The sequence below is a fragment of the Nyctereutes procyonoides genome, unplaced genomic scaffold (assembly GCF_905146905.1).
Source record: "Nyctereutes procyonoides isolate TBG_1078 unplaced genomic scaffold, NYPRO_anot_genome, whole genome shotgun sequence".
NCBI lineage: Eukaryota > Metazoa > Chordata > Mammalia > Carnivora > Canidae > Nyctereutes > Nyctereutes procyonoides.
The window spans coordinates 39,671,073-39,694,850 of NW_026575042.1; the positions used below are offsets into that span (position 1 = coordinate 39,671,073).

Below are 23,778 nucleotides of genomic sequence, written 5' to 3' on the forward strand. Positions count from 1 at the left end.
ATTTAGACAATAAATGAATAATTGTGGGGTAAGATTAACTAGGTGTTTTAAGGCTGTTGAAGATCTTAAATTGCAGAGTAGATTCAGCGTGTTTTAATATAACAATTAGCTCCCAGTAAAAGAAGAAAGCTTTTTCCTGTTCACATGTGGGTCTCTACTATGTAAGATCTTCTCTAACATTTGCTGAATCAGTATTGGAACCCAAGAATGCCTGAGTGGAGGGGCTTTGGGTTGATTTTTAACGTTCTTTAAAACAAAAGCTTGTTTTAAAATGAAAACCAATCTTATAGAAATAAGAAACAGGGAATGTTACAGCTGGAAAGGGCTCTAGTCAAAACTTTTCATTTTACAGATGAAAAGTCAGTTTCTTCATCTGTAAAATGAAAGGGTTGGGAGAAATGAGATCAAATATCTTCCACTTCCAAGAACGCATAAAATCTAGAACGGCTAAATGGTGCCCAAAGTTGCACAGCTTGTCTGTGCCAGACTTAGAAAGTAGATTTGGTTCCCAGGATTCTCTTCATGGCTGTGAGTCAATTCTGGTTTGTTTTTTGTTTTTTGTTTTTTTTAAGTTTAGTCAGCCCAATTGTTTGACGCAATGCAGATAAATACCCATCTTACCAAGTTGGATTTATTTTTCTATTTCAATCAATTTTCCTGTGTCATGTAAACATAACCTCAGGGATATCACCAGCCACAGAAGAATTAAAGCTTTAACAAAATACAATTGTGCTTGGAGCTGACTGAATCACTCAGTAGGATGCGACAAACTTGGCCTTTGGCACTAGGATGGAGAAACTATGGATACAATGCTTTTTAACATGCAGATTTGTGCAAAGGTGACATGAAATGGGACCTGACCATTAAAAGCAAAATGTCAATATATGGGCAGAAAAGACTAACCCTACGTAACTAGAAATCACTAATAGGTTGAAAATATCTCATTTTGAGTTCATGCTTCCCACTGCTACCATGGAACTTCTGAATTTCCCTGGAGCTGTGAGAATGTAGCATGAGATCTTCCAGCAATGACCTGGGAGTTGAGTCATCTCTAACCCTGAAGATGGAGCAGTCTGTACCTCTACATGACTCTGGGGCTCTGATCCTCTAATCTACACTGTGAGTTCCTAATCTGAGACCTATTTTATTTCTTTTTTTTTTCCTACTTTTATTTCATCTTCTTCCAGGAAATGAGTCAACATCATGCACTAAAAGATTATTTTTCCTCTTTCATAGCATAAACAAAAAAAAACAGATAAAAAACTTGGAAAAATATTTATAACTTCTATTATAGACAGAAGGTTAATATCTCTAATATGTTAAAGTCCTCTAAAACTTGAAAAATAAAAATTAACAACCCTACTAGAGCAAATCCATCTTATAAATGGTTCATTTTCAGAAAAAAATAAAAGCACATGTCTCTTAAACGTATGAACACATATTTAACCTTACTCATAATAAGAGAAGTATTAAGTCAAACCAGATGGAGACATAAATCCTCACCAACTATATAAGTAAAAATCCAAAACTGTGATAGAATTCTGCATTGGAAAAACTGTAAAGAATAGGTACTGTCTAATGTTGCTGGTATAAATGCAAAATCACACAAACTTTATGGAGAAGAATTCAGCATCTAGGAAAATTACAAATGCATTTACCTCCTAATTTGTTTCTATAAATCTATCCCAGTTCTAAAACACTGTAAAAATGTGGAAAGTATTTATTTTAGTGTTAATAGTTGCAATGCCATTCATAATTGCAAAGGATAAGAAAAAAAGTAAATGTCTGTCAATAGATAACTGGTTGAATAATCCATGGAGTACAAAGGAGTTATAAAAAACAAGGAAAGAGAGAGCTTTACATATTGCTATGGACTATTCTCTAAAATATTGTTAAAGAAGAATCAAGTGAGGAAACGTGTACAGTAGCATTTAGGAGAGTATGTTTATGTTTGTGTATTGACTTAGATTAAAAGTAGAAGTTTTAAGTAGAAGTTTTTTAAGAAAAACCAACCAAAATGGTTGGAAAGTTAGGGTAGAGGGGATAGAGATAGAAGCTCAATGTCTCTTGTTTGGTTCTATGATTTTCATTTTGGACTTCTGTAGCTATTTAATTCTAAAATAAAAGTTAAAAACAAAATGAAACAAATCAACATTATTGTATATTCACAATATATAATCCACAGAAGAATTATTTCAAGAGCTCTTAGAACAGTAATTTTTAACTGTTCATCCCAGTTAGATATATCCAAAGGTTAAAAAGAACCACAATGAAATCTTAAGCATTTTCAATAATCATATTTTTAAATAATAATATGCAAATTATAATTTTGAAAATATTTATTTTAAGGAAATAAGAAATTATATATGTAATAGGAAGAAGAAAAGTAGGCAGAAGAAAAAGTAAAATAAAAATTTAAGGCAGTTAAGTAAAATTTCTGTAATCTTAAATTTGAGCTGAAAATATTAATATACATTTTTGATATTATTTCTCCTTTAAAACAAATAAAAATATCTAGAAACAATGACCAATCCAGTACCAATGAAAACCCGTAATTCCCAAATTTTGGTCTCCAAATAAATTTCCTTCTTATAAAGAACTAAGGCTTCTGGGAGAAATGACTGGTTCTAAGTAAGGATGCAGGAAACACACAAATTAAAGTTGGAACATCTAGTCTTACCCAACGACAAAAAAGCTATGAAAGACCCATGGGGTCATGACAAAAGGAAATAGGAGAAACTTGAAGAAGTTCTCAGTTATCAAGTTGGAGTATTCTGAACATCAAAAAGAATAATGACAGCAGTAGATAGAAACATGTCAGCCAAGTTAAAATCCATGTATTGAAATAATACTTTAAAAAAGAAAAATATCCTTGATCATATGTGGAGGATGCCAAGGAAACAACTCATTATTTTGAAAATTGGTAAATAAAGGGAAAGAATCAATCATTTATCCTGCTTTTTTGTTCAAATGACATTATGGGGTACTTAAATAGTTATTTATACGAGAGCACTGGCCAATAAATATAAACATCAGCTAGAATTAGCATACTACTAGCTTGTAACCCTTAATTAATACTGGGCTAACTAAGCAGTAGCCATCAATACATACTAAAATCATTAGCTAAAATGGAGAATTCTAAAAGGTAATGCTTCCCTTTTAAATTCTAGAATCCAATTCGGTAAATCTGGAGTTGAGCCTGGGACTCTGCATTTACAACAAGCAAACAATGGTGCCAATACCACTGGTCAGAGGCTATCCTAAGAAAGACAAGACAGCCCCTGACATTTGGGGGCTGACCTAGTATTATTATTTGAACCTTGGTGTTCTGCATACACAGATAATTTCACAGAACAGTATCAGACAAGGTCACTCTGTGACTATGACAGATCAAGACAAAAATGAGTATCTGGGTGGCTCAGTTGGTTAAGCATCTGACTTTTGATTTTGGCTCAGGTCATGATCTCAGGGTCGTGGGATCAAGCCCCACATTGGGCTCCACACTTAGTCGGGAGTCTGCTTGAGAGTTTCTCTTTCTCTCCTTCTGCCCTCTCCCCCAGCTCTTTCTCTTTCTCTGTCAAATAAATAAATCTCAAAAAAAAAAAATACAAAAAAAAAAAAAAACAAAGAACACCAGAGAGACAAAGGGGTGCCTAGGTGGCTAAGTCAGTTAAGTGTCTCCCTTCAGCTCAGGTTATCATCCCAGGCTCCACAGGGAGCCTGCTTCTCCCTCTCCCTCTGCCTGCCTCTCCCCTCTGCTTGTGTTCTCTCTCTCTCTCTCTGTCTCTGTTGCTCTCTCTCTGTCAAATAAATTAAAAATATATATTTTTTAAAAAGACAAAAACAAGACTACTGCATAATATGTTTCAACAGAAATAATGAACGTTGTCTAAACCACAAAATTGACCAAATATCCCCCTATTCTGGCTATTTTAAGAGTTCACTACTTCTTTACCAGTTTTGACTTTAGGCTCAATCCAGTCTTCCCTCATTCTGCATAAGACTTAATAAAATGCCCAATCACTGCCACTTCCTGATAGCATCTTTTCCAGAGCAAAGCTCCAATTCCTTAAACCTTCCCTAAAATCATCAAACATAAGCCCAAGCCTATAATAAGTCTTTTCTAACACCCTCTGAAGGGTCCCAGTGTTTCCTCTGGGGTTCATTTTCTCTCATCATAACATGTAATAAACACATCTTATTTAGCGACAGGTGTGTTCTGGTGGTTTTTGTTGGAGAAACTGTAAAATAGTGTGATGAGTCAGGTTGACAGCTAAGTCACTAATCACTATGTGATGTTTTGCTATAGAAACTCACGGCAACATCTATAAAGTAATTTTTCCCAAAAAGATCATGAATTTCATTAAGCCTCTAGATTTAACCATCAGTTTTACAAGAAATATATGGTATAGAGGAACATTTTAAGGAGCCATATTCAGTTCAACCACAAAACAAACTGCCTATTTTTCCCCAAATAACTAACAAAAATAGAAGATGGAGGAGGAACATATAAATTAAAAGAGACTCAATAATCATATTAATCAATTGTAAAATGTAGCCTTATTTGCCCCATTTGTACAAACTATTACACAAACTAATAATGATAATGATAAAAAAGACAATTGGGGATATTTGAACAGATAATAGCTCTTTGGTAAGATTAAAGAATAATTATAAGTATTTTTAGGTAATGTAAATGCTCATTTTTCAAAATATTTACAAATAAAATGATATACTGTTTGAGATTTACATTAATCCAGTCATGATAAAAGGAGTGTAGGGGGGTATAGACAAAAATATTGGCCATATTTGGTAATTGCCGAAGGGTATATGACAATTCTTTTTATTATTCCCCTTACTCTTCATGTGTTTGAAAATTTCCATAGTAAACAATCTTTTCGAAAGTATTGTTTTACCATTTAATTCAATAGATCATTTTTGAAAGAAGACGTTGGAGAAAAAACTAAGACATTCAGCTCAAAACAGCTATACATCCTAGAAAAATAAGCTATAATGAATTTTAAATTCTGAAATTCCCACTACTGAAATTGCTTTCAGATCCATTTTTTGAAAGCCATTAGAATATTCACCTATTTCTTTCCTTTCCTTTTTTAGTCACTAACATATGTGTCAACTGCAAGTGAAGAGAAATAAGGAATTATTATTATGTGGACACAGATGATAATCTTTAGAGAAACATTTAATTTAAATGTTTGATTCTTAAATGAAAAAAAAATACTATCTGAGCAATTACCTGGATCTGTAGCAGACATCAGTGAACCAAAAAACAAGCAGTCAGTGAAATGGAAGTCTCCATTTTTCAACTGGCCAGCATATACCATAGCTTTCACAAAGCCATACATAATTAACCTGTTAAAGAGAAAAATAAGATCCTCAAACATCAAGATGAATCTTGTGCAAACCCATGCTATCATAGCTAACATCCTAATGTGCTTCCTGAATAAGCATCATGCATAAATTACCACCACTCTGCCAATTCATGGCCATGCTAGCTCTCAGTACATTATCTAAACTCTTGACGATGAAAGACACTTTTACCAAATATTCCAACTCAATCATCTAGCAAAAAGTAACAGAACATTTTATAGAATATTTCAATGATTATAAATAAATCTCAAGGATATAAAATAATCTGTCAAATATGTCATAGGAAATTATGTCCACAAACAGAGCAGCCAGGTTAGCATCTGTTAATGGGTTGCTTTTCAGGTTTTATTGTTTTGTGTGGTTGCATGCCTGAAAAGTGTTCAAATTTCAAGTCTGTCATTCCAGTGAGAAAGATATTGGTCACACACAGCACACCCAGCCAACCAGTTACTTTACAATATATACTACTGCTAGTGTCAAGACGCTGCCACATTGGGTACAGAATCACTGTCAGGTTAGAGCTCCTACAACTTCAATACACTGTTGAAAATGAATTCTGAAAGGTTTATGTTTTAATCTTGCAAGGATAGCTATTCTTTTCATGAGATTATAAGCTTACCAAGCTCACATCATGGAACACCACTTGTCTGTCTTGGTCATTATTTGCCACCCTATAGCTTTTAAATTGTATTTATTTAACTGACTGATTTTTGTCAAAATCCTAGTAGAGGAAATACAGAGATTGCTGAACAGGACCATAGTAAAATCACTATAATTGACTCTAAGAGTTCTTAGAAATTGTAGATCCTCAGATCAATTGATGGGTGTTTAAATATTTACATGCTTTGAAAGTTAATTTCTTAAAAAATGTTCTAAGGTTGTGAGCATGGCTAAAAAGGGTAGAAAAGAGATATTAGAAATTATAATGTTAATGAGAATGCAGATGTTTCAGATTCTGTTAAAAACTTTTTCTCCATGAGAAAATATTTTGGACACATCTGCATTTAATCTAGGTTCTACAACTCACCAGCTATATGGTTTTAGGATGTTACTAAAATTTTCTGAGCCTCAATATCCTTACTAATGAAATAGTGATAATAATAATAACCCATAGAATTGTTTTAAGGATTGCCTGAGATAATATACATTTGGTTTCTGGCACAGAGTACAATCTCAATGAGGTCATTATTATTGCTAATAATATTTATCAAAATAGGTAATATTTACTTACTTTTTTATTTCTTCACAAACTTTAATGGATTTAATCCACACGTTAATCCTATGAGGAAGGTACTATTTGCACTTTACAGATTGGAAAACTGAACACAATGTCATCAGGTAACTTGTTCAAGATTACACAGTTATTAAGTGGCAAAATCCAGATTTGAACTGTGGAGAACTGGCTCCTGAGTCCAGGCTTTTAACCACCACATAATATTGCCTAGATGAACAGTTATATATTTTACATTATATATTATCCCATATAATATAATCACCACTATCCTGTTAGGTGGTTGTCCTGGGTTGTACAAAGGCACAACAATGGAATATCCTTAAGAACCTGGAAATAATACAAGCCTCTGAGTTATAATTATTAAAACATAGTGGGTTTGAGTAGGTGGGCAACATTACTGTGAAGAGTGTGGACTATACTGGGGAGGCTGAATCTTAATTAGGCTGAAGGTGTTAACACATCTGAGAAAGGCTACGTCATGGGACACAGCAATGGTTATTGGGAACATGCAAGTACCAGAGGCCTCAATCATGGCAGCCTACTCGCACTCATGCTGGGAAGGGTATTCAGCCAGTAACCAGGTCATGCAGCCTCTTGATAGGTGTAGGGCAGCTTCATCCAGTTTATATGTTCATTTAATAGACATTTATTATTTACCCCCTACAATGTGTCAGGCTCCATGCTAGGTGCTTAAGATACATCAGTGAATAAAACAAAGATTCCCGCTTTTAGGAAGCATATATTTTAGCAAATAGCAATAAAAATTATCTTCTGGTGTTAACTCAACTTCACCACAGTCCTTTCCCATTCGAGCTATATTCAAATATTGAGCATTTACAGGCTCTGGAATCAATATAAACTTTATGACCTGTGACTATATTTCTGAATTTTATACCCATTAGTTAATCTTACAGGTTGGGAACCTAGGCTCAGAATTAAAATGACTTTGCCCATATTGCACAGAAGCCATTAGATTAGGTAAAATAAAAAATACACGCATATATACTACCCAGGCTTGGCAATATTATATAGAAACTAAAAGCCTCATATACTATTGATGGAAATGAAATTAAAGTCTTAATGAAATTATTAATTTTTAAATATTCTATAGCTTATTAAATGGTTGCCTACAAATTTATGCCAAAAATTAATCAAACATATACCAAAACATGTATATTCAGGTTACATCAGATTTCTGTTGTTTATAAGAGTGAAAAAAGTCAAAGAAATCTAAATATCCAGTGAATAAATTACAAAACACATATAAATGGGCCAAAATGAAATTGATACTGCTATATACAAGACTTTATGTTAGACACAGAAAAAGTAAATTGGTAAAGCAAATTATTAAGTGGTAACAAATAATTTCTAATTTTTTAAAAATTGAACATACTTAGGCATACATACAAACAGGAATAGATGAAAAGTATGTAGTCTAGAAAGTTAATAATGGTTAAAGGAATTAAATGTGACAACTTTTCTTTTTTGCTTTTCTTTATTCTTCTAGTCCTTTTTAAAAAATTGATAATACTAAAACCAAATAACATACATTAGTGAATGCTATTATGTAACACAATAGACTTTTACTGTGTCACTTAATCCTCAAAATTCTGAGTTAGGGGCTATAATCATTCCTTTTTCAAATGAGAAAATTACAACTCAGGTTAAATAACTTGCCTAAGGTCACAGAAGTTAGCTGGATTTGAACCCAGGGAGCTGGATGCTAAGCCTACATCATTAACCACCAACTCTATAAAGCTTTTTAATTGCTTTGAAATCAGGAGAAACACACATGAATGTACACACACACACACACACACACACCTACACACATGATTTGTTTATTTTCTTCAAATCAACTCCTGGACATAAAGTAAGTAACTATCATTCCATAGCTTACTTGAGATAATACCAAAAAAAGAGAAAAAAAATCCAGTTCAGTACAAGCTCAATACTAATAACAATGGTCATCATCATTGGCAATTATAATATTTCAATGATTAGTGTGCATATACCATGTACCACACCCTCCTTTATAAATGGTAACTATTGTCATTGTTGCTACATTATTAATAAAAACTAGTTATAACTATATTAATTGGGAAGCTAATATAATAAAACCATTAGCAAGTACCATATTCTCATAGGGTACATTCTATTAGCACTTCACAGGAAATGTTTCAGATGGCTCAGGGAGGGATATGGCTTGATGGGGATAGAGAATCTGGTGAAGTCCAATGCATGCAATGCTGTAAAGATGATAGACCTGAATAAAACGTCCTCCAGGGGTCAGTCTGAGGTTAGTGACAGCCTGAGTTATAGGGATGGGCAGAAGCAGAACTACCTCATAAAAACCATATTTGTTGATAACATTGATTTTAACAAATATCCACTTAGTTCTACTCTTTGAAAAGCAAAGTGCTTGTGCTATGGAGGACCTAAAAGTAGAAATCCATAACCTGCTCTCAAAAGCTAGAGTATTACAGGATGGCAATCATGTCGTTGATGCTAATAGAAAGCATTGGGTAAAAGAGAATTTGGGGAAATGCCCAATACAATACTCTACACACTCACTTTATTGAGTCTTTATGACATGAGAACTCATTTTTAAATTTCATGAGGATATTTTACACTATTAAATTTCCACACCTAAAGACTTGTGATAAAAGTTCCATATAGTTAATCGTCTTCTTCTGTAGTGTGCCTCCCTCTTTTTTTTTCCTTCTTTCTCCTATGTTCATCTGTTTTGTTTCTTAAATTCCACATATGAGTGAAATCATATGGTATTTGTCTTTCTCTGACTGACTTACTTCACTTAGCATAATACACTCTAGCTCCATCCACATCATTCATTGCAAATGGCAAGATATCGCTTGTTTTACTGGCTGAGTAATATTCCACTGTGTGTGTGTGTGTGGGGGGTTAATGGAAGGGAGGTGGGTGAGAGATGGGTTAATGTGTGATGGGTATTAAAGAGGGCATTTGTGATGAGCATTGGGTGTTATACTTAAGTTATGAATCACTAAATTCTACTCCCAAAACCTATATTACATTATATGTTAACTAACTAGAATTTAAATAAAAACTTGAAACATAGAAAAGAGAAGATAGAGGCAAACCTAGAAGCCAACTCTCAGCTATAGAGAACAAACTGACGATTACCAGAGGAGAGTTGGGTGGGGTCATGGGTTACATAGATGATGGGTATAAAAGAGGGCACTTGTGATGAGCAAAGGATGTTGTATTGAAGTGTTGAATCACTATATTGTACACCTGAAGCTAATATTACACTGTATGTTAACTAACTACAATTTCAATAAAAATTCACAAAAAAGGAAAAAAATTCCAGAAGGTTTATTTGCTTGGATGATTTTTAAGTATGCCCTCTTAATCTCTATCAGTATTTTAAAGAAAAATATATCTTCTTATAAAAAATAGTTTTAATCAAGTAATGAATAGATTTACTAAAAAGGCAAGTTTCTTTTTAATTGCTAGGGATAAGTTAAGGGAGTTGTCACTTTGTAGATACAGCTGTGTGGACCAGTTCCCTTAACTGTTGGAAAAGCCACATCCCTGCCTGTGAAATAGGCCACTATGTGAAGTTCACTCTGAAGTGGGAAAAATCCCAAACCAACAGGCTCTGGAAGCAATATGAAGGTTATAATCCACATCTAGAGTTCTGATTTCTGTACCCAAACATTTTCCTTTAGATAAATATCTTTCCCTATTTATTTGTTCACACTTTATTAATAGTATATATCTCACATTTCTTTTTTTTTTTTCTGAAGCATGCATTCAAGAGCAGTACCCCACTGGAGAATTCAGAAATTCTTTTTTATTTTGAGCTTTATTGAAATACAGTTGATGTAAGGTATACAATGTCATGATATACAATGAATATATTGCAAAATGATTACCCAGAAAGTTAGATAACATACCTATCACCTCCCAGTTATAATATTTTGTGTGTGGAGAGAACTTTTAAGATCTACTCTTTCAGCAACTTTCAAATATTCAATAGAGTATTATCAACTATAGTCATCAGGCTGTGCATTACATCCCCCAAACTTACTCATCTCCTAACTGGAAGTTTGTACCTTTTGATCATCTTCATTCACATCTCTCATCCTCCCTCCCTCCCCCTGGCAAACACCAATCTATTCTCTATTTCTATCAGAGAATTAATAATTTCTTAATGCTGGGCTGGATTGGGTTGGGAAGGTCTTCTAGCCAAATTCATTTATTCATTCACTCATGTATTCACTAATTTGCCCATTGACTCATTCATAAAAAAAAAACTACTCAAAGATATAATTCCTCCCGAGGGAGCTTACATTTTATTGGGGGAACCAGGTATTTAATAGCTAACTTATAATTTATTATTTTATTAATATTGTGCCTAAGTCCTATGGAGAGAAGTATAGACTGCACATGTCCACAATTCTCCAGTTGGGGAATACTAAAGGGGGACTTTTATGAAAGAGATCACAAGTTCAACTTTAGAAATGTTGAGATTAAAAAAAAAAAAGAAATGTTGAGATTGAGCAGCTGGTGAGACTGGTATACAGATTTGGATCTCAATAAAGGATTGGCTCAGGACACAGATTTAAGTGCAGACATAGTGTGTTGTATGTTATTTCAGCCTTAGATACCCATGAAAGTCAGAAGAGAACATAAAGTGGAAGAGGGCTCAAGATAGAGGCCTAGATCCAGCATTTGAAGATGAAGCAAAGATGATGAAGCAGTGGAAAATACCAAGGATCAGTCATAGACATGAATGGAAATCTAGTAGAGTATCACAGAAGTTAAGAGAAGCAAGTGTTTCAAGAAGAAGGGCATTGATAAATAGAGTTGAATGTTGCCAACAGGCCATTTTATTTAATGTCATTAGGAGTGTGGGAGCTAAAGTGAGATTAGGGAGTGTTGAAAAGCCTATGAAAAATGAGGAAATTAAGACAGGCAACATACCCAACTCCTCTGAGAAGTCTGGCTATGAGGGAAGCCAAGCCTGTCTCCAGAGAGAGAAGGGAGATTGAAGTGAGACTTGAGTTGATCATAAAGGTGTGAGGAAGAAGTTGTAAAGAAGCTCACATCTCATGAGAACTCACAAACAGAGGACACAAAACAGTAATTCTGCTTTGTTAAGGTTACTGGCATTAGGTGGTAAATCTGACTTGGGTGGAATGATATGAGCTTTAGATAGTCTATACAACAGTGGGCTCCTACAGGTGACAAAGAAACGATTCTCTTCTTTTGCCATTGTTTTGTCACTTTACTTAGTCTTATGAGAAATACAAAGATAAGCCAGACATGATTTCTACCCTCAGGAAGAAGTGACAGGTCACCTACAGAAGCAGAACACATGATAGAAAGTGCTATAACAGTCCTGGAAGAAGTGAGATCAAGTGCACTAACATCACAGAAGAGAAGAAACTGTTTTATCTGGGAACTCAGGACAGGGCTTGAGAGGAAGGTGGCATATACGCTGAACCTGAAATACACATTCAAGTAAGGAAACTGCCAGCAGTGTTGCATCAATATGTGGGAAGTCCCAACTACTGATTTTTTTTTTTCCTAAAATGCAAAACCTTTCCCACTGAAGGTGGCTTGTTCTTCAATCAGTACAAAATCCAATGGACAAACAAATGAAACCCTTCCTTTGGCAATCCAGGGACCCATCTCCCATCTGCCACTCATTGTAGAGATGAGGGGAAAAGGCCTTCCTAACTAAGCTGTGACTCCATTCCTGCTTTTCACTTCAGCACCCAGTCCAGGCTGCTTTGCCTCTGGGAGCCCATGAATCCTGAGACTCTGTTGTAACTGAAGCAGGTACTCATATCTCACAATACAATATGGCCCCCTTGGCCCATTCTACTTTTCCCACCAATCTTAAGACTTTGTTTCTTCTGTTTTATTGAAGGTTGGGGTGGGGTGGGGATGGGAGGGGTGCCGGTGGGGGTGGATTAAAGAGTCATTTGGGTGGCTTGAGGGCATGTCAAAAGTATCTGCCCTTCATCTTCTCTTCTTTGAAAGGGTTGGAGGGAGACAGTCTTTAGAGGAAGGGGAAAGTTGCCCTCAGTTTTAATGTCCCAAATTGAAAGAGGAAGCTGAATAGGTAATGGGTAGGAGGAAGGAGAGCAATAAGGGGAGGGTTAATTGTCAGGGGCCTAAGTGTGTGTATGTTGAGGTTAGGAAGGAAATTCTATGCTAGGATATTTGACTGCTCAAAAATTTTATTTGCAAAAGCCATCACCAGAATGACCACACTCCCATATTTGTTTGTTTGTTTGTTTTCTATCTCTGGCCTGTCTTCTTTTCTTAGCTGCCAACCACTCCATGGAAACTTGATTTTTCTCAAGCCATCTATCTGCCATTGATTTGTAGGCTCTCTGGCCCTGAGATTTTTTTTTTTAATAATAAATTTATTTTTTATTGGTGTTCAATTTGCCAACATACAGAATAACACCCAGTGCTCATCTCGTCAAGTGGCCCTGAGATTTTTTTTTTTAAGATTTTATTTATTTATAGAGACAGAGAGAGGCAGAGACAGAAGCAGGCATCATACAAAGAGCCTGACATGGGACTCGATCCAGGGTCTCCAGGATTTACACCCTGGGTTGCAGGCGGCGCTAAACTGCTGCGCCACTGGTGCTGCCCAAGTGGCCCTGAGATTTTAAGAAGACTGTCATAGGAATAAACGTGAGGGAAGGAAAGAGGGAACAAACACCTGAACATTTGTTGAGCACCTTCTCTATGCCAGACCCCATGTTAATGCATTTTATATATTTTTTCAATTTACATACACATACACACACACATACCAGTTGGGCAGCCATGATTCTTATTTTATAAACAAGGAAACCCAACAAGTAATAGAAATGAAATTTAAATACATGTTTTCTACTTTTTACTATTTTTACTTTTTACTACTTTCTACTTTTTACTATTGGATGCCAAGTAGAAAATTTAAGATATCTCTGTCTTGGCTTTACGAATTTAAGAAGCCAATTACAATTTCTTTGTCCCTGATAGAATGTCTTTGACATGATATTATACTGGGAGTAGCTCCTCAAGTGTTAGGAGTGGCCTAGGAGACCTTCTGTTCAGGCATTTGATTAGAGTGTAAAAGGGTATGGAAAGCACCATGCCTTCCATGATTTGTCCTTTAAGCCAGTTCTATATCTGGCTTCCTGTGAGCCAGAAATGACCACATTTTTCAATAAGAGAAAGGCTGCTGAGAGGAGGTTGTGATGAAATACACTGTTTTTAACCATGGCTGGGGCCTAAGGCTCTGGTCTAAACCATGGGTCCCTTGGAACAAAATTAAGCAAGTACATTTCTCAAATACTCTACTGCCCATCTGCCTCTTAACTTGCCACCTTACTGGTCCTTTCCTGGAGGCCTCACTCACCTGTGCACTTTTATGACAATTCCTGCTTCTACAGCAACTTATGCAATTGCCTCGGAGAATCAATCCTCCCTTCTGTAAAGTACTTCAAGTTTCTTGGAGAAGATGGGATATAAATCCCAAGCATGAATATGGAATGGGCATAAATTGCAATGCTGACATGCACTAAGAGGTAGAGATCTACTGAAAGATGAACTAAACACAGCTAAGAGCTTAACCAAGCATCCATGTTGTGTGTCGACTCACATCCGCTATCTGAGCATGCTGGCTCATTCAGGCATGAAAGGGGATCACTTCTGAGAAGACTGAAAGGAACAATGGAAGTCAGTGCAGAATTGAGCCACACTTACTCAATGACCGCCTGCACCAGCATGCTGGGATGCTAAAATTCTCTGAGTAACTTGAATTCCTCATTTCTCTCCTACTCCCTCATTTCTACTCTACTCTCTACTTCTCTGCCTTCTCCTCCTTTCAGAAAAGGATGCTCAGTGCTCACTGGATATAATCACTACTTTCTTGCCTCCATCCCTCTATCAATTTGTATCCCCATTGTTCATCCTCTGATGTGGTTTACAAAGCTCTCTCCTCTATTTCATCAAAGCCTTAGATTCTAGCCATACATTCTTTGTGGGCCCATCTTACCCAACTAATTTGAAGAGAGCATATCTGGGCTGTTCTGTCTTCTGCTCCCATCTCCGTTCTTTTTTTTTTTTTTTTTTTTTTTTTTATGATAGGCACACAGTGAGAGAGAGAGGCAGAGACACAGGGAGAGGGAGAAGCAGGCTCCAAGCACTGGGAGCCCGACATGGAATTCGATCCCGGGTCTCCAGGATCGCGCTCTGGGCCAAAGGCAGGCGCCAAACCGCTGCGCCACCCAGGGATCCCTCCCATCTCCGTTCTATGCACACATTACCCAGTCTTGCTAGATCCTAAGAGTTACAAAGGTGAATCAGGTGTGGCTTCTGCCCTCCAGAAGCTCATAGCTTAGGAGAAAGGATAAGTCATGTGTATAAATGACTGGACTACTGTGTGAAAAACTGTAGTTTCAGGGGATCCCAGGGTGGCTCAGAGTATTTAGCACCTGCCTTCAGCCCAGGGCATGATACTGGAGTCCTGAGATCAAGTCCCACATCAGGCTCCCTGCATGGAGCCTGCTTCTCCCTCTGCCTGTGTCTTTGCCTCTTTCTCTCTGTGTGTCTCATGAATAAATATTTTTAAAAAACTGTAGTTTCAGTAAAAAAGCTAAAGGCAAAGTGATGTGGGTTTCAAAGGAGGTATGGAAGACATGGCCTGGGGGAAGAAGATATTGGAGATGAATTTTTCTTGAAAGGCAGATGGGGTCAGACCTGAGTTGTGGTAGGAGGAGGAGTAACAGGGGTAATAACCACAGAAGAAGGTAACACAGGCTAATAAAACAAGTGGGTGGTAACACAGGAGTTATGGAAAGTGAAGGCTGGGTAACTCAGGGTGATGAATTCTTCCATTATGCATTCTTATGTAGTCTAATTCAATGGTTCTCAAATTTTGCTGCATATTAGAATCACACAGGGAGCTTTGAAAATCATGATGCCCAGGCTACATCCCAGACCAAGTATTTCAGTCTCTGTAGATGGAACCCATGCATCAGTATTTTTTAAAAGTTCTTCCATTGTTCTGAAATGTGGCCAGGATCTAGAACAAGTGTTCTAAATCACTACATCTTCTCTCTAATGCTCAAACCAATCACCTGGGGATGAGAAGATCTGGGGTAAGACCTGAGATTCTGCATATTTAACCTTGCAGGTGTACCAGTGCTGCTGGTCGCAGGCCACACGTTGAGTAAGAGACTCTAAATGAGGAAGGACCCTGTTAACTAAGCAAAATGGCTCAGCCATAGGTGTGCATTCTGGTTCTGATGGTAACTCCGTAATGTGGCAGCACTTTGAATTCATAAATGGAGCTTGCCTGAGATGCAGTTAGGTTACAGATCCACATATAGAAAGCACCTGATACCTATAGCTTAGTGACTTGGTCTCCCAGACATAGTGCATGAGGATTCAAGGTGCTATTACTTCTCAGCTCTAATTTGGAACTCCCTGTAGAAGAAAATGAAAATGGGATGGGGGCCAGAGAGTGAAAGGATGTCTTACCCACTACAATACAAAGTTTAACAGACCTTTGTTATGCCTGTGATCTACAGCTCCATCGAGACTTTTTTCCTAGGTAGAGAGAACCCCTTTTCCCTGCCAGAGGGAAAGAACCGGATGATTATTTTGGTCTCACCTGAGGCTGGTAACTACAATGTCCTACCAAGTTTTCAAAACCGGTGAGAGAATCTTCAAACTTTTCTTTTTAAATATTTTTAAAAATTCTAGCAGAAACTGCATGTTTGTTAAAAGCAGTTTTGTGCTGGTTAAATAAAACAACAGGTTTCAGGCAGCCTGGGTGGCTCAGCAGTTTAGCACCATCTTCAGCACAGGGCATGATCCTGGAGTCCTGGGATCAAGTCCCATGTCAGGCTCCTGCATGGAGCCTGCTTCTCCTTCTGCCTGTGTCTCTGCCTCTCTCAATCTCTCTCTCTCTCGAATAAATAAATAAAATCTTTATAAAACAAACAAACAGGTTTCTTTGCTTTGGGATGAGCTATATCAACTCAGAAGCTTTGATTGGAAAAAAAAAAGAAGCTTTGATTGGCAGTACAATTGTGTATATGTACATGTGTATGTATACACATACATACAATAATTTTTATTAAAAACAAGAAGCTTGCACAAAATATCTCAAAGTATGAAATTCATCTATACTAAAGTAGCAAGAAGGGCGCTTTGTTGCCCTTTACATACAGGTCCTTGGCCAATACTTTTCATTGTAAAGACACATGCATGACTGTTACCCCATTTGCTCTCACTCTTCCTTGAAGCTGGATAAAATCAAGGTCCATTATTCTTTCACAGATGAAGATCTACCTCAAGGAGCTTAGAGGCCTGCCTACCACCTTATAGACTCTGCTCTGCCATTTTTCCTCGAGTATGAAACTGAAACACTGGTTGGAATCAGTTGTTTACATCAGGGAGAAAAAAAAAAACGTAAAAAATATTTAGCCCAGAATATCTATTTAAAAATATAGAAACCATGTCCATCTAGGTTAATGACTTCATCAAAATACTGAACCTGGCTGGTAGAAAGCCAGGATTGGAATGCCAGTTTTCTTCTAAAGAGATTTCGCAGAATTGGCAGTTTTCACAGATTCTCTGCTGCCTGGAATTTTAGCAAAGGGAATAAAATCTGTGATTTGAATATAACTTGATAATTTATTCCCAGAAAATTTCCCATCCCTTTTCAGATACCCTAAAACACATTTATATTCTATAGTTCTATCATTTGGAATCCTAAAGCCAACTGCTGGTTGTAAAAAAATGTAAATAACAAGAAAATGCAACTCTGGATTTTCCCTAATCAGATAAATTGTCCAGCAAGCAGAAAGCTCATAAATAATGTAGATATTTAAAACATATTTAGCTCAAATTAAGATGTTATACTATTTACTGTTTGATTGATAGTTTTAGGATTTATCATTATTGGTGACAAGATATAATGAACAACTTATCTTATGAGTAATGAAAATCAAATATTAATTCCTTGCTCCGATTCTTCTTTGTCAACCATGTCAATACATTTTCAAAAACTTTTTGATCAAGAATGGAAAGTTTCAAATGGCCTGTTTTGCTTATGATGCATGTAATACAACTTATTACTTGAAATTCCATTGTAGTTGTACAGTGAACTTTTTTGGTAACACTTCAAATCACTTTTCAGAGCAGATAGACTGTTCTTAAGGGCTTCTCTTCTAATAACAGAGTTTACCCACTAGTCAAATATAGAAGAAATCAGCAAAATGCCATAGAGAACAACAACAAAATAATGAAATATTTACTACCATAAAGTAATTATTCCCTTATATATATCCTGATCTTTGAGATCACTACTCCTACAACACCACCCCAGCAACATAAGCATCTACTAAAGAAGGTTATTTGGTTTATTAAATCTTATTACTCCCAAGTGTCTTTGGCATATTAACTGACTGGACTCTAGGACTAGATGTACATGGGGCCAACCTTACCAATATATGGAAACATTTCTGAAAATCACTAGTCATCTGGTCTATACAATGTCTGGTCTATACCTGACAATTAATATAAATTACTCTTCATCTATGTCCTTACTTCCTATCTACTAACCTTTATTCTCTTGATATATGGATTGGCTTTACACTACTGGGCATTGAACTGAAATGCAGACAGTTCTTCATGTCCCCATGTGATTTGCATTGAATAGACTTTGAATTTAACAATAAGACAGAAATTGGTAAAGTGAACTATCAGTAGATGAAGGCCAGGTAAATTGGCCAATAGTTAATGATTTCATTTCTTAACAACTCTATTCCTATGGAGAACAAAGCACATGCTATTATCAAGTGTGGTTTTATCTTTAAGGACACAACACATAAGGAATAAGTGTCTTCTTTATAAAAATGAAGTTCAGAGGAAGAAGAAGGAAATCAAGATTACTTAGTCAGCCACACAATAAACTGTTCATTGAATGTCTACTATATACCAGCAGACATGGAAAAAAAAAAAAGGTAATGGGCAGCCTTTTTAGGCATGTAGAGAAAAAACAGCCTGTTAAAACCTAGCATGGCAAGTACCTCTGTCAATTTCTAGCTCTTTAACTCTAGGTAAGTTAGCCATCTCATCATTTCCTCAGTTTCCTTGCCCATAAAGTGAGTATGATAATAGTTATCCTTTTGCGATCCCTGTTGAACAATCCAAGGGGTTCCTTAGTTCTTCCAGCTATTACTTTTGGTGGGAAACACAAAAGGCCATTTAGCATTAATATCTCAGAGAACCAGCGAATTGAGAAAGGCTCAGATTCAGAGCTTTCAAGAGAAGCTTTTAATAAGTTGTTTTCAGTATAGAAACACATATTTTCATTTAATTTCACTATGGAAAGTTGATGCAACATCATTAGAAAGAGATTACACTTTAAGTGATTCTTCATACATGATCTAGTGTCGTTGGCATGGCACACATCAAAGCGACCACCTTCATGGCAACTATGGCTAATGACACTGTACTGGATATTTGAAAATTGCCAAGAGAGTAGATATTAAAATTCTCATAACAAGAAAAAAATTGATAACCACGTAAGGTGATGAATGTTAAGTGGACTTACTGTGGTAATAATTTTACAATATAGGCAAATATCAAATCATTATGATGTAATGAAACTAATATAATATTGTATGTTAATTATACCTCAATTAAATAAAGACAGAAGGTGGCAGCAAAAATAACCCAAACGAATCAAAGACACCACTTTTTTCGATACCACCACATCCCAATCTCAGATCTCCCTGAAGAAAGTAGTCAAAGATGATGAAAACACATTTGTCAGGAAGTCACAAATAGCTTAATTGGCTTAGTCACCCATATACTAAAAATATTCAAACAGATATTACAAAATTCCTAAGACCCAATGAAGTGACAAGATAAAATAATAAAAGACAGATCTATGGAACAGTAAGTAGTGGAGGTAAAAGAGACCTGTATCAATGAAAGTATATAAAATTAAATATATATATATTTATATAATTATATATATTATATACTTATATATATTGTGTATATATATATTTTTTCCATTAAACTTTTGTTTTAATGGGTCTCAAAATTCTGTGACAGATTTTTGTCAAGTTGTTTCCATTAAAAAGTACTGATTTTAAAAACTAATAACTTAAAACTGCCACACACGCACACACACACACACACACAAAAAAAACAAACACAAATGGTCCACAAAACATTCTCCTTTCCTTCTGAAGATTTTACGATGCATTGTTATCATTAACCAGTCTTTTACTATTAAAGTTAAATGGCCAATGACACAAACAATTCTGAGACCGTTCTTCTACCACTGATTAAGACTGGGATGGCAGGTATTGGGGATAATATTCATTTAGCCATCTGAGCTTTCTGGGCAGACTTGGTGACTTTGCCAGCTCCAGCTGCCTTCTTGTCCACTGCTTGTCTATATATTGTATTGTATATATGTGTATACAATATATTTATTTATTTTAAAAAGAGAGAGAGAGAATCAGGGAGAGTGCATATGCCTATGAGCAGGAGGAGGGGCAGAGAGAGAGGAAAAGAGAGAGAATCTGTAAGCAGACTGCCTGCTGAGGACAGAGCCCAACCTGGGGCTAGACCACAAACCTGAGACTATGACTTGAGCTGAAATCAACAGTCCAAGAATTGGACACCCAACTGACTGAGCCATCCAAGTACCCCCAATGGAAGTATACTTGTGCAGACTTTGAGACATAATAATTACATTATATTCAACATTGGACAGATCTCAGCTAAAATAGTTTCTTGTTCAAAACAACCACTTGGAAATGCCTCCTATGAAACTAAGGGGTTAGAAACATGTTAGATGGGCAAGAGCTGTAGGTCTGGATTTGGCATCTGAGAGAAGGCCAACAAGCAACATAACACCCAGAGTTTGGAACTGGATGGTGGTCATAGGAAGGGAAAAAGAGGATTTAGTCTGTGTTCCTCCAGAAAGCCAGGGGCAAAAAGAGGGGGGAGGTGAGGACATTAGAGTCAGATCAGACTACTGAAAAACTGTCCAAAGAATGAGCTGGAAATGCACTTTGGAGGTTGTTAGTTTCCCTCCATGGAGGAATTTAAACATCCCTTAAGTGTTCTACAAAAAGGATACTGGTTTATTCTATTAAAAAGATACTTGAGGGAATGAATTCGGGAGGATGGAACTAGATTTTAAGGTGATTCCACACTCTGAAACTTACGATTTTACAAAAATCTGAAATAAAATAAAAGCAAAGACCAATAGAAATGATGAGAAACTTTGTAATTGACAATATTTTTAGAGTTTAGCCAGTTATCAAAGTAAAAATAAAGACAAGTTAGACAGGACCTAAAATCTGATGCCAGGAACTGATTTTGTTAGCTAGAACTGTTTTCTTAACTTGACAATAGCTTCTTCACAAATGTTTGGTTTGGGATTAGAGTTAGAACAGATGAAGTTATCCCTATCTGTGTCAAACACCTCAACCTTCTCAGGAGATAGAAGGAAACATTCACAAAACTCACTTAATTCCTCAAGACTGGAGAACAAATCATTTTGCTTTCCCAGAGAACATTAAACATGATGTCTAGCAGTCTCTCTACCATATTTCATACCAAAGTTCTTATTCTGACATCTAGGAGACCCATAGGCACCTCAAACTCACCAGCTCTGAACCTGAATAGAGGATCTTATCCAGAATCCAGATGTTACTTCAGTGTATCTTTTCTTAGCTAAGGCACCAACTCCTACTCAGATGATCTACTCCGAGATCATCTTGGACACATCTCTACCTGGATGTGGTCTTCTCCATGTGCAATCTGTCACTAAAATGCCATTCTGCCTCTTGAATTGATTTCAAATACATCCACTATCCAGTCCAGACTAATTATATCTCCTCTGAATATTTCTGTCTATTGAAATGGTGTCTTTGTATCTCCCTCACTTCCTGCCAATGTGTAGCCAGAGTCATTTAAAAATACAAATCTGACCATGTATCTCCATGCTCAAAACCTTTTCATGACTTCTCCGTTGCTCTTAGATTAGATGCCCAAATACTTGTGGGTAGTTATTCTTTTCCAGGTCCATTCTCCATCCTTTTCATCCTACTCTGTGCCCCATGAGACTGACTTGTATGGACTCCTTTATTCTCTGGCTTTTCGGTAAATTTGACTAATGGAGGTGAAATGACACTGGCAGGAGATCAGAGTAGGTTATAAGAGTTGGGTTAGGGTATTTATTTTTTATTATTTCAGTTCCCTCCCTTCAGGGCCCATATGGACTGTAATTGTCCTCCAGTCAAAGGTCACAGCTCCATTTAGTTGGTCCTGTCACACAGATCTCTTTTCAGGTTCTACTACCACTTCATCCCTTTCCCCTTCAGATAATGGTGCCCCGCTGTTACTAACCTTGGGGAAATGGACTACCCCTATGGTTTTTCTTTTCCCTGTCCACATCTTTTAATTAGTCCTCAAACATCACTCACTCAAGGAAACTATCCTGCACCCTCCTACAAAAATAAAATCTGCTCAATAGAAGCTTTTATAATGGTTATAATTCCCCATTATCATTGAATTCATTAATTAACTGTGTGATTGATTGTTTATTGTCTGTCTTTCCTGCTTGGATGAGGGCAGAGTCCGTTTTTCTTTTAGCTATCCCCAAGTCCCTAGAGCACTTACATGTATGTACTCAATGGCTATTTATCAAATAAAAGAGATGGTGAGGGTGGAGAGGAGCAGAGGTAGGAAGACCAGGGCAGGAGTGAGAGAGCCCGGGTCAGAGTGACCAGAATCATCACAAACCAAGGACTCTCATACTGCAACTTGGCCTTGTAGTGTAGGAACATAGACTGGTCCTGTCACCATCATAGAAAACCTGGGGAAGGCATGATATCAAAAAATTGTTTGGCAGGATATATCTTATAAGGATATTATTTGTCAAAGAGGGTATCCTCAATTAAATTCATTTTCAAAATGTGAGAGGTTTATACCCAAAAGAGTAAGTCATTTTCTTCCTTACTGTCATCACAGTCCATAGCAACTTGACTGGATTTCATATTAGTGTTACCTTGAACTATTTTCTAAAGAGGAATGGTATTTTTTCTTCAAGATGCAATTGTCAATATTTTTAGAAAAGTCACATACTTGGGGTTCCTGGGTGGTTTAGTCAGTTAAGCATCTGACTCTTGATTTTGGCTCAGGTCATTATCTCAGGGTTGTGAGATCAAGCCCCACATCAGTCTCCACACTGGGCATGGAGCTTACTAAGGATTCTCTCTCTCCCTCCCCCTCAAAAAAGGACACATACTTAATTTCGTATTATTATCTGTTAATTATCTGTTCATGTCAAAGAGGAGATTAAAGTGTCTCATCCCAGACTCCTGAGAAGTAGAAATAGAGTGGCCACCATTGGCTTGGGAGCCTATGCAAGACTCAGGCAAGTCTCTCTTGTTATGAAGTTGTAAGAATCAATAAAAGGAAGAACACTCAGAAAAAGTATCCTAAGGGCATATAAAGTCAAAGTTATGAAATCAATTCATAATGGGGTTGCCAGATCGAATGGTGATGGACAAGGCTGAGGCAAAACAAGATCAAACAGACAAAAAAATAAGTAAGATGATGATCAAGGGAGAGATGGTAAGGGAATGTGCAGCAGGCAGAAGAGAAGAAAGGAGAAATAATTCTACAGTGAAAATCTAGGAAATTCCTAGTCTTTTATGTGGTTCTTTTGCTGTTAGCGTGGATGTCCGAGAGGTCTATGTTGGGCAGCAGCAATATTTTCATTGACTACAACTTGTGAGACCAAGAATGTACAAAGAGGAAAAAAGCAAGAGTGGAGGGAGAGAAGAATGCAAATAAATCACAGCCTTCATCTGCTTTATAACTTATAGCTCCTAGTCTCCTTTAGTGCCTCCCAGGGTAGGCACACCCTGGTGAAGCTCCTCTCCAAGGATCAGAGTTTTCCTTACACTACACATAACCTTTTACCGATATCAGTGCTTTTCAAATTCTGATGTGCAGACCAATCACTTACGGATCCCGTTAAAATGTAGAATCAGTAGGTCTGGGGTGGAGTCTATATTCTGAATTTTAATACATCCCTCTGTGATATGGATACT

At 36.6% G+C, this 23,778-nt stretch overlaps 1 protein-coding gene across 1 annotated transcript in view; it reads right to left on the reverse strand.

The window, feature by feature from the left end:
- Window positions 1–23,778, reverse strand: part of SLC9A9 (solute carrier family 9 member A9) — a 534,354-nt gene that overhangs the window by 393,382 nt on the left and 117,194 nt on the right. Inside the window, exon 5 of the mRNA XM_055321514.1 lies at window positions 5,255–5,370. Within this exon, the coding sequence (XP_055177489.1) occupies window positions 5,255–5,370 (116 nt within the window). The remainder of the gene's footprint in view (window positions 1–5,254; window positions 5,371–23,778) is intronic.